This window comes from Harpia harpyja, chromosome Z (genome assembly GCF_026419915.1).
Source record: "Harpia harpyja isolate bHarHar1 chromosome Z, bHarHar1 primary haplotype, whole genome shotgun sequence".
NCBI classification, from domain to species: domain Eukaryota; kingdom Metazoa; phylum Chordata; class Aves; order Accipitriformes; family Accipitridae; genus Harpia; species Harpia harpyja.
In genome coordinates this window covers 15,192,117-15,204,522 of record NC_068969.1, presented here as the reverse complement: position 1 = coordinate 15,204,522, position 12,406 = coordinate 15,192,117, and the positions used below count along the sequence as shown (strand labels likewise).

General features: G+C 42.3%; 1 protein-coding gene across 6 annotated transcripts in view; it reads left to right on the top strand.

The window, feature by feature from the left end:
• FHIT (fragile histidine triad diadenosine triphosphatase) overlaps nucleotides 1-12,406 on the top strand; it is a 632,955-nt gene that overhangs the window by 536,793 nt on the left and 83,756 nt on the right. For all 6 annotated transcript variants that reach the window (XM_052778553.1, XM_052778548.1, XM_052778551.1 and 3 more), the window contains one exon: nucleotides 6,224-6,292. In XM_052778553.1, coding sequence (XP_052634513.1) covers nucleotides 6,224-6,292 — 69 coding nt within the window. The remainder of the gene's footprint in view (nucleotides 1-6,223; nucleotides 6,293-12,406) is intronic.

The window sequence follows — 12,406 nt, the reverse complement described above, 5'->3', positions numbered from 1 at the left end:
GGGCCCTAGAAATTGGTTTTCAATGCCTAGAAAGAGCAATTGTACCAAGTGTGCTAGCATCTGGGTAGTGCGATGTATCTTCGGGGACAGCAGAGGGAGTGCTTTCTGTTAATGAGCTATGGATATACAGGCAGGGTTTTCCACAGAATAATTTTGTTACAGGGATAATTGAGCAGTTAATCAAGAAGAGCAAACAAGGGCTCCATGGAAGCCCAGTTTACAGAGAGGACAAAATTGCCCTATTTTTCATGTGGCTATCTCAGTATTATGGTTGATTTTCTTTATCACCCACTAACAGTCTTACTTGGAGAACGGTTATTAGTTTGGAATTTCTACAGTTAATCTGGTAGTTTAGAAGAAGCATTATCACAGCCTCCCATAAGAAGCCCATGTCTCTGTAATGGACAGGGGACTTTGCAGCAAGCAAGGTCTTATCTGCAAACCACCATCCTTTTTCCCAGCGAACTGGCCGATGGGGGTCTCCTGGCCAGCAAGTCTTGCTGCCTGCAGCTGCTAATGCTCTGCCTGCCCTTCCTCCTGCCTGAACACGACAGTGGCAGGGACATTGGGGTTTACTCTTCCTGGCCCTGATGCCCCTCCGTGCCCCACATCACCGCCTTTCCTGATCTTGCTGCACCATGAGACCGTGGAAGCCCACAACTGCAAAGCTTTGTCTCTGTCGAAAGAATGAAAAGTAACGAGGGAAAGGATTAAGCTGCTGAAAGGCATCTGGTTTCACTGCATGAAGGCACAGCTTAGCCACATACTGCTTTTGCAAGTGGGGGGGGAACAGCCCTTCCTCTGCCAACTTTTTGGCAGCCCCCCTGTCCTGAAGGTTGCGTGACCCGTTGCCAGTTTTTGTGTATTCGTTCTATAGCAACATTTATTGCTAATAGACTCTCGGTGCATGCTGAGGAGCTCTTGTACAGGCTATTATCTCCCTTTCTGTTGGAAGCTGAGCTTTGTTGCTCTGCTAACCAGCACGGCAGCTGAGCGAACACAACATAATGTTCATGAATTATTGCAGGCAATGTCCATGTCCTCCCTGGTGGTGTGTGGCAGGGTCATCTGCTCTACAGTATTCCGGTCTACCCAGAAAATCTCTTTCAGTGTCTATTTTTGCCTAGTATTTTTGCTTTACATCTAGTGCAGTGGTGACACATTGGTTATTCGACCATAATTCAGTATATTAAAACAGCTGTAACTAGGAACATTGCTTTCTGCATGGCCTTGAGTGCTGAAGCAAAACTCACCTGAGCTGAATGGGTGTTTTTCCAACAAAACAGGCTCCAGGTGACTTTTGTGAGCATTTTGCAGTCCTGGTTCACTGGAAATTGACTTTAGATGTATAATACTACAAATGCCTGTGCTGTTGCCAGATTTCAGCAGTGGTGGGATAAGCGTGCTCTGGAGTGCCCATTGGCAGCCCCATGCTCCCACAGTCATACTGGGAATGCTGCGGGGCTCCAGCAGAGGATCCTCTCGCTGCGGTGGGAGGTCAGAGATGGCACATGCTGGCTCTGGCTCACAATTTCCCCTTGGCGCTACAGGTTTGTTCCTTGCAGTACGTTTTCTAATTCTCTGGCCGTTCTGTGTTTAAAGGTTTTGAAAAAGCTTCTCTTAAGAGTGATTTTGCATTGCTTGATAATTCTCACCATTAGGAGTTTCTCAAACTAAGATTTCATTTATAATGTGGTAGCCACTGTGAAAACAGAGGAAGCTACAGTCCTAGCCCTAGAAAACTGTCAGCCTGATAATTTTTTAATTTTGAAGGTCCTATAAAATTCAGCTCCCACAGCCTCCTTCCAGCTGCTGCTGCCCCAGACATCCCTGGCAGGAAATCTGGTCCCCAGTATCAGAAGTGACTGGTGGGACTTAGTCATCTTTGACCTACATGGTGTCCCCCACCTGGGGTCATATTGCTGTGTCCTTGTGTTGTCATTCCCAGCGTGCCCATCTCCTGCGATTGCGCACAGCTTTCTCCATCAGTGTCTGACAAGAAGAGGGAATGGTAGATAACATTCTAAGCAATGCAGGCATGTGTCTGCATTTGTTCTACCCTGATTCGCGTGGTATTGATTGGTCCATTAATGTAAGTGTCTCGGCTGTTGTATGTTGCTTTTCTTGCTTATTAATCAAAATAATGCAAAATGAGGGGAAAGTAATTTTTTAGGAAAAAAATGAAATACAATCAACAGTGATCGAATACAGCCTGTTGGGATGTGATGGGGCTGTCTGCCACCCACCAGACATGAGGATACCAACAATAACTGGGGGAGAGTTGAAACGCTTTATTTTGACATTTTTTATACACAATGTTTGGAATTTTTGTCTCCAAGCAGTGTTTCAAAGGAAGATTTGCCTAAATCTGTTTGTTTGGTTAAAAAGAATGCAGCCAAATGTTTTGTTTGTATCTACTGACACATTTCAGTCAACTGCTGTCCTGGTTTCAGCTGGGATAGAGTTAACTGTCTTCCTAGTAGCTGGTACAGTGCTGTGTTTTGAGTTCAGTATGCGAAGAATGTTGATAACACTGATGTTTTCAGTTGTTGCTCAGTAGGGTTTAGACTAATGTCAAGGATTTTTCAGCTTCTCATGCCCAGCCAGCGAGAAAGCTGGAGGGGCACAAGGAGTTGGCACAGGACACAGCCAGGGCACCTGACCCAAACTGGCCAATGGGGTATTCCATACCATGGGACGTCACGTCTAGTATAGGAACGGGGAAGTGGGGGCTGGGAATCGCCGCTGGGGGACTGGCTGGGTGTCGGTCGGCGGGTGGTGAGCAATTGCACTGCACATCATTTGTACATTCCAATCCTTTCATTATTGCTGTTGTCATTTTATTAGTGTTATCATTATCATTATTAGTTTCTTCTTTTCTGTTCTATTAAACCGTTCTTATCTCAACCCACGGGTTTTGCTTCTTTTCCCGATTTTCTCCCCCATCCCACTGGGTGGGGGGGAGTGAGTGAGCGGCTGCGTGGTGTTTAGTTGCTGGCTGGGGTTAAACCACGACAACTGCAAATGTCTTTTTTGGGCATGAAGGTTTTTATGTTGCCTGGAAAACAAAAGGGAAGGAAGCAACTTTAATTTGCAGGCACCTTGAAGTTATTTCTGCTATCTCCGGCTGAGGAGACCTCCCTATAGCCATCCGCAGATGCAAAACACCGAGACATATACATAATATCCGGGATGCGAATACTCCCACTGAACCAATTCACAGGTTGGAAATTGAGCTGGTGCTTAAGTGCCTTGGTGGATTGAGGCTTTAGCAATAACAAATAGTACTAAGGAGCAAAAATGATCAATTAAAGAACTCCTAATGAATCCAAGTATCAGTGTCCCTGAGTCGGGAAGGCCAGAAGCTGAAAGGCAGATTAGAGAAGGTGTGAAATCCCCTTGTTCGGTGTTTCTCACTATGTGGTAGCCACTGCTCTGTGCTGCTTGCATTTCCCTGTGGCTTTTTTGGTAAAGCTGAAGAGAAGGAAATTACTTGAGACACTGTTGCTGCTCCTGTTTGTTTCTATTACACAAACAGTAGGGAGAATCCAAGTTTTTATTTATGTTCCATGCACAGAATTTAAAAAAATAATGGGATGTCTAGAAAAAATTACTCTCTTTTAAATTGATTGTAGTTACCTCAAACCTTGGGAATACTCATTTGTTTTCTGATACAGCTGACAGATTTTGCTACACAGCCTGGCATTATGTAAGAACATAATGCATGTAGTAAAGGTGAGTAACCCTTGAGGATGTCCCCACTGATGCCAAGTGGCCCATATGCTGCCATAAACACTTTTTCTTCTTTTTTTTCATGCTGATTGCAAGAGCCCATTTTGGGTAGAAGATCACATTAGGCTCATTCATTACCTGCTGTGCTGATCTGTGCATCTGCAGTGCAGCATCTCTGCACTGAACTTTGGACTACATCCCTGTGTGCTTTCTGATATTCCAAATTGTCTGTTGTGGGTATACAGATCTTCTCCTGTGTGTATCCTGGATCATTCTGCCACAGAGATAAAAATTACTCTTAAAGGTGGCTGAACTTCTGGGGGATATGGTTGTTGATAGCTGATGTTAGGCTGTATATATATCATCAAGAGAAGTTCCTGGAAATTGATACTTGTAGCAAAACTGTCACTCCTTGTAGCAGAAGAGAAAGAAACTGACTGGCAGATTATTCTCTACTTTTATGAATAAATTTAAAATCTAATGAGAACCACAGGTGTGACACACTAGTGAAATTTTACAGTACCACTGCAAACTTTAATCTTCACCTGTATTTTCCTTGAAAGTCTGTCTTTGTCCAAAAGCAAAATTTCAGGCGTAGGGCTACTGAAGACCATCTTTAAACTTGCCTTGTGATTTTGAGCAATACATCATGAGAGCAGTGATGTTCAGATGATACATTGCACTAATACATCACAAGAGCACTATCGCTCTCATGATATATTAGTATAATACACTATCAGAACACTATCACTGATGTATTACTCAAAAACACAGTTTTTAACCCTCAAGAATCATCCTTGTCTCTAGGCTGAATACACTGAAAGCTGTGGATAATGATAAAAATAAGCAATTGTATATTCAGTTTCTCTAGGGTAACCTGAAGAAAAAAAAGTGTGGTATTCGGAATATTTCATTAACTGAAACATCCTTGTGTTTTCATTTTATTCACTGACCAAATGTTTTTATGGATTGAAGCTAACACGATATAGGTGTGTTCGAATTTTCCTACAAATAGCCTAAGAAAATCTTTTTTTATTTTGGATTTCATTATAGACTTGAGCCATGTTTTGAGAATGTTTCAATGAGGTGCATGAATTTCAGCTGATTTCCACCTCATCAGATTGAGTCAGGTGCAAGCTATCTAAATTCTATGTAAAGCATTTGGTGCTGTTTCTGATGCAGTCTTTTTTTTTTAGAAGGATTTAGCCACCATCTGAAAAGATCTGGAGATGCATAAATGTGATCTGTCACTCGGATCGTTTCCTGCCTCTCCTCAATGAGGTGGTTGTATTTTTTTTTTCCTGAAGAATTATTCTCAGTTGTTGGGGGTTTTTTTCCCTCAAAAGAGAGTGAAAGGGGAAAAGGTAAAAGAATGCTTTGCAATGTTGTAGCTGAACTTACTGCAGAAAACCAGATAGATGAGTGTTTGTTTGATTTCCTAGTAGAGTTTGAGTCTTGAGAATCTTGAATTACCTTTCCTATATGGTATGAAGAGACTGTCATAATCTCTTAACAGAAAAAAAAATAGTAATAATACAACATCAGTGACAAGTGATATATTTGCTTTCCTGTCCATATTTTTGTTCTTTTTCCCCATATCTCATCAGCATTTGTGACAAAAATACATTGCCCCTCACCTCCCTCGCATACCAGGTAGCCCAAAGCTGCCTCTGCAGCTTATGGTCCTTAGCTCTGCTCCACCCCGAGCGATGGCCCTGCCATCAGGAGAGTGGTGCTCATGCTTCAGGCTCTGCAAAACTGGGCTCAGAATTCTTGTGCCTCATAGGTTTGGGACCACTTGGTGCACTGGAGCCCGTGTCCCTGCAGGCGTGTGTCCCCAGCATGCACCTCATACCACTGGGGGCTTCAGCCTGTTATATTTGGGCTACAACTTCCTGGGGGAAAAAGCAAAACATTAAAGTCTTTTTAACCTTGCAAAAGACATTGCATTAGCTGTGCTGAACAGCCTAGTGCACGTCCTTTTCTGAGAGCCTTTCCACCTCCGTGGTACCTGTTATGTACCGTTGGTTCCTCTGTCCCCTGGCCTGCGCAGTGCAGCACTGAGCCCAGGGCTGCCCACGCGAGCCCTCTGCCCCACGCCTGCTACAGCCGCGTCCCATCACCAGCACCTTCTTATTCTTGTCAGTTTTGAAGTCACAACACGCAGCTCCAAGGTACATTGTCATTTCAAAGCTGTGGCTAAATAGTCTCTGACTGACAACTATGAATAATTCCACAGAGCCTCTAAACTTCCAGGCATTTCACTCTGAAGCTCATATAATACGGCAGAGCTACTCTCTCATGTTTTTCATCTTTTATATTCTCCAAAGAGTTGAGATACAGTTATGGAACAGGTTAATGTATTTTCCTCTGAAAATAATGCTGTGGGAGCCCGTGCGTGGTTACTTGTATGTGTTGAGAATAATGCTGACAGTCCAGAAAAGAAAGTCATGAGCTTGATAATCACCATTATTTTGTTTCACATTTTCAGCATGTTCATGTCCATGTGCTTCCAAGGAGGGCCGGAGACTTCAGCAGGAATGACGATGTCTACGAGGAGGTAAGGACTGCACTCCATTTCTTGTTCAGAGTTGGTTTTGCTGTTAGAAAATCATCTTAATGATACAGGCCCTGCCTTGAGTGGAAGTAATTAATGGGGTCTTCGCATCTTTATTAGTTGCAAAGACCGTGTGATAGCACCAAGACCTATACTGGGATTTCCTTGTGAGCTCCGGGTCAATCTGTGGTCACAAAGGGTCCTGAGGGAGGATGCAGTCGACATCTTTGGTACTTCAGTCTGTCACCGCACACAGAGTGAGGTGACATCTCTACCGATGGTTGTGTTCTCTTATTTTGAGGGCGTAGGGAAAAAGAGTGACCACACGGTTAGCCTGGCATGCAGGGAGCATGTCCTACCCCATCTGCTAGCCGCCCCCTTCCAACAAGGGAAAACACAGGCAGCTCGTTACAACTCAATCACAAATTGCCTTCTGGCCTGCTTTTTGTAGGGCTCTGCTCAGGCTCTGGACAAATCACACTGTAGCCCCAAAGAATGAAAATTAAAGAGCAAGTATGCATATAGATGTAATATATGCATGTGTGCAGATTGTACGGCAGAGCTGGGGACATAAGCTATTCCAGTGTGACTGAATTACTAGCTTTTGTTTAAATGAACAATTGTACTGGCATTAACAAAAAGTTTTCCCCAGCTTGACAGCTGTCACAATGACTTAATGAAAAAATCTCACTATTGTTAGAATTACGGATGGTTCTTAGTGGGTTTGGTAGGATCCTCTATATCAAATATGACATCTCCTTCTCTTTCTGAAAGTAATTAATATAAACTTGTTCAGTGCTACTGCAATACCATCTGCTTGAAGGAGAATTCATGACGTTTTCTGCTTTTGTATTTTTTCCTTTGTGATATATACATGATGACAACTCCCTACTCGCAAAAAAATGGTACCGTATTTTAAAGTTTACTAATGTCTTAAATATGCAAAAGTCGTGAAAAAAGTTTATTATCGACCAGTTACATGAAGTGTAGAGACCGAGAACCCCACTAATAAGGGTAAAACCTTATAATGAGACTGCTGAGCAAGGAGATCAAATGAAAACCCATGATGGCCATCTTATATGCTGCTGTAGTTAAAAGCAGTTAAGTGAGGCAACTTGAAAGTTAACACCAAAAGGGTTATCAAGCACTGGAACAGGCTGCCCAGGGAAGTGGTTGAGTCACCATCCCTGGAGGTACTCAAAAGACATGTAGATGTGGCACTTAGGGACATGGTTTAGTGGTAGACTTGAGAGTGTTAGGTTAACGGTTGGAATTCGATGGTCTTAAAGGTCTTTTCCAACCTAAATGATTCTATGATTTTTTTCTTTTCAAATGTGTTAAGTGGTTTTAGATGCTGCACCAACCCACAAACTGTTTCTATTTTTGTCCTATTTACAATTCCATTTTCTTCTTTTTAAACACATTTATTTCTCCCTTGTTATATGTAAATAGAAACAGGCAAAACTGTTAATGAACTAGATTATACATTTAGCGCTGTTAAATGCAAAAGGGTGACAAATTGGTGAAAAATATTTTTGTCCTGTAATTTTCAGTTATAGTAATTGTAGATGTTGCTTTTAGCAGACATAGGAAGCAAAAATATTTAGACACAGATGTGATAATATATCTTTTAGCAGAAGAATGTGTAGCCTTGGAGTCTAACCAGCTATTCTTGAATAACACAGAGCTAACTTACGCTTTTGTAGAGACTGTAGCTGAACAAAGATTTCATTTTTTTTAGGATGCCAGGGAAAAAACCCACATTTGATGCTATAAAAAGTTTGATGCAAAGTTCTGTTGCTGGTTGGATTGGAGGATGGAGGGCCTTAAGCAGTATGCTATCATAAGTGGATAAACCTATTTTGAGAAATACAAAATGGACAAATTATTGAAAATACAGCTGACTTTGGAAACCATTTGGAGCTTATGTCAGTAAGGCAAAAATCTTTTGATGTAATGCATCTCTGTGTTGTACCAACAAGACATATCCCTTTGTCAAGAAGATCTTTTAGAAGATTTAGGAAGACATGTAGATCATGGTGGGGCAACAGGCTGAAAATCTATAAGGGATAGAGTACCATTAGGTGAGATGTAGGTGCTGGAGAGAGCTTTAAATCCATCGTCCATGAGATTTGTAATTAGGACAATCCAAAACCTGTTTATAAATGGCACTTCTTTTCCATATATTTGAGTGATAGATGGAATTGTAGTTTAGGCAGCAAAGACCACCTTCCAAAATCATCCCAACAGCATTCTCCTTCTAGTATGCGACATGGAGACTGATGAGCCTCCCTTAAACAATTTGCGTAATTGTAAAGCACACCCAGGCTAAATTTTGCATCTTGCGGTGCCTGGTTTAACTTCTGCAGCTAAAGGCTTTACAGCTATTGGGTATAACTTTCACAGATTCTGGATCTCAGCTCTTCTTCAACACATCTATCGCAAACCCTTATCTATCTGTAAAGCTCTCCAAGCTCTGCAGTTGTCATCTGTATATGCTCAGCAGATTGCTGATAAATCCCATTGCTCTGTGAGTATTTGACAGTGAAAGGAATGCCCAGATGTTGAGACATCAGTCCTCTTAGGAGACGTCTAGAGTTGAGACAGCTAGAAAGTACTTGCAGTCTCTTACTGTGTGTTTTATTTCTCCCATTCCGTTTGGGAGTGACCACATACCTGATTGAAAAGACAGAAGAAAGCATATCAGGTTGATCCCTGCTTAGTCTGTTTACTAGGCTCTGGTATCTTCAGGCTTTTGGCTATGAAGCTCTGATATAGCCTCGCCTAAAGCAACGTTTAAGTGTTAAGAGTATACTTAAAGGTACGCTATATCTTTAGCACTTGGTTTTTAATAAGGTTGCTGATGGACACTAATGTCTGCTGGTTTCTGGATATATATTTAGAACTTCAGTACTGGAACATTAATTGTAGAAGGGATAAAAGAGGGCCCGACACCTATTCTACAGCACCATCTCTAAGGCGTTTCTTGGTGGAATATGTCACTTAATATTTTAGGTTTCTGTACCTCAGTGCATATGAAAGAAGTCACTGTGTGATTGTTCTAAGATACAGAGAGAATGATTAATAATGAAAAAAAATCTGCATTGAATGTTTTACATGTATTTCTTCTGCATCTTTGCGGGGCTATTTCTTGGGAGAGTATTTCCCAGAAAGTGTTAGCTATCTGCCCTCTGGGCTCACTGTAGTGGAAAGTTAAAGGTATAGTTTTTCAGTTCTTACATTTTTCTGCAATTATTTGAAACCTAATCCTGCAAGTGTGCACATGTCAGAGTTAAATCGGTCTTAACAGGTTTTTTTTTCATAGGATCAGGTCTTTCATGTTTTACTATTGCTGGACTACTTTTCTCATCTACATCTTGAGTAGTTCTTGTTCATTGATTCACTTTTATTTCTTGGACAGCAAAACTATAGCAGCTAAATCTTAGGATTAGAATACCTCTTTATTCCTCTATGTTTTCTGTTCAGTTTAAAATAGATTAATATTTTTACATTTATTAATCAAGGAACTTAAAGGCCTTGCTATCAAGGAGTTGCCTGCTTTGAAGTAGAGGAGTTTTTGCTATTGTAAGGGCATGTCACAGTAACTGATAAGAATTTGGTATGAATGAACATCTTTACTGTAGAACGGCATCCTGTGTTGTTGCAGTCAGCACAAGTACTACAGAGTTGTTGGAGGTCATCGTGTCCAAGACATTCAGGAACATTATCCTGAAATGTCTCAGCAGTTTCATACACTCAGCCATCTGTGGGCAGTCCTCATTCAGTGTGTGTTTGAAAAGTCCATAGCACAGCCTGTCCCTGGTCTCCACTGAGTGGTTAGCCATTACTGCAATATAAATAACATTCATCATCCTTTAGGTTGGCAGGTAATAGCCGTACTGGGCCAGAGAGTATGGGGCTTTCTCAGAAAGGAAGACTGAATCAAAAGTCCACAATACCGCTGTTACGAGTACTGACCTCAGTAAGTTAATTTTGAGGCTGACAGCCTTGGATGGGTAAGGGCAGCCTGGCCTCTCAGTGAAACCCTAGGCATCCCTGGCATGCAGTGATGTGTTTTGTGGTGTGCACTCCCGTTCCTCCCCAAATTCTGTGTTTCACTTGGTGGTTGCAGCCTGCTGTAACAGATGCAGCTGCAATGGCAACGCACGTCCAGGGCTGTGCATGCAAGGCAAAGAGTGCCCATTCCCTCGCCAGCTTTGCTTTCGTGCCCACCTCATTTCCTCGCCTGTCTTCAGTTCCCAACCTAGACTGGAGAGCACTGAAAATACTGTAAAAGGGGAAAGCATGAGTGAGAGAGGTTAACCCAAACCCCTGTGTCTCCATCCCCTGGCTGCCTGCCAGACCTGCATCGTGGACCTCTTGTAATGAGCCTGGATGAAACTTCCTAATGTGAATTCTTCACTAACTTAAAGATTTTGTAAAACGCAGGAGCCAGCAAAAGAATTTGCTTCATGCTGTCCTCCTTCCCCTCTGGCATTCAGGCAAGCAGCGAGAGAGTCACTTAGGGAAAGATATTTTGACTTTGTGATCTCATTCAGCACATTATGTTAAATCATTTCAGCAAGAATACCTATTAGTAATCATTTCCAATTCCAGGGAGGATGAAGGAGGCATTTTGGCATGTGACTCAAGAACCTGCTGGGCCGCTTCTTCAGGCTGGCAAAACAGGGGAATCGTGGTGAATTCAGAAGTTTAGTCAAACAAGCCTGAAGTTTAATTCTCCATGAGTGGCTTTGACTGTGACATGCCTTCACTCTGACCTGCAGACAGCGTCTCGTGTGCTGCTGGGCGTGGAGCCTGGTGGAGGGCTTGAAACGTGCACAGCTGCGCTGAACTGTTTGGGCTGCTTCCTACTTAAAGATAAGGTATATAATGAAAAGATAAATAAGCCCCAATCCAGGTCCTGCTAGACAAAATGGAAAGATGCCCAACAGCTTATGTGAGCATTGGATTGAACTATTCATGAAAATTAACGGCATGCAGAGCTAATAGGCTGTTCCTTGGCCTCAGAATTATATTGCACCTTCTGGGAACATATTGTAGCCTGCTGGTAGATCAGTCTGCTGCATCTGAACTCCCTTGGGGCCAGACGCTGCTTTCTTTGCACCCTGCATGGGTAAACCCATGGAGAGGGAAGGAAGCAGCACAGAATCTAAATTGGTATTTTTTTTAAAAAAAAAGCTCTGTTTTTCCCAGGTACAAGTTTATTTCTCTATCTTCTGATGTGGCAGCAAAGAAATTCTTCCCAGTAGGCTGTGGATTTTATCCTGGTCTTGCCAATGTTGCTCTTTCTGACTGAGAGCATCAGAGGAGGTTCTGCTAGCCAAGGAGCATAAGCCTTTCCCAGTTCCTTCATGAGTCTTGTGATATTATAGCGACTCCAGCAGGGCAAGTCAGTTTAACTGTGCATGAATATTTCCAACTGAGAGTATTGCAGCAGAAGCTAGAACTGTGCAAATAATTACGGTTTGGATTTGGTAGCTGAACAGACAAAAAGGCATTTTGAGTTGACCTGAAACTTTTTTTTTTTCCCCCATCACATGAATTTCCTTTTTGAGTTAAACAGGATGATGTATTTTCTGGACCATGACATTTTATCTGATTATGATTTGAAACCCCCTGGAGACTGCTGCCATGCCCTGCAAGCTTCTTGCATGTGCCCAAACTACATAACGCAAAACTGACAAATTTGTCAGTAGGGTCCAGCCAGGAATACTGGGAGACATCCTATCATCACATGTATCTCCCTAGATGGAAACCCCACTGTTTGTGGTATTTTGTGCCCTTTCCAACCCTGTGAGGTATTTCTTAATTTGATACCTGAAATCTCTGAGACCTTCCTGTATGCTGCATACATTGCTGCACTTATTTTAAGATAGCAGGATATCATAATCAGATCTGATTAAGAGCCATTTCATTCACTGATATCTTCCATTGCATCTAAAGAAGTGGAATCAGCTCAACTATAGGAATGAATTAGAGGTAGTTAGAAGGGTTCCCATTAAGGCAGCCATCCCTCATGATCACACACATGCCCTTTACACCTAGACTTTGTCGGGAAGGTAATGTACGTTTGGCATTTTACATATCGTGTAG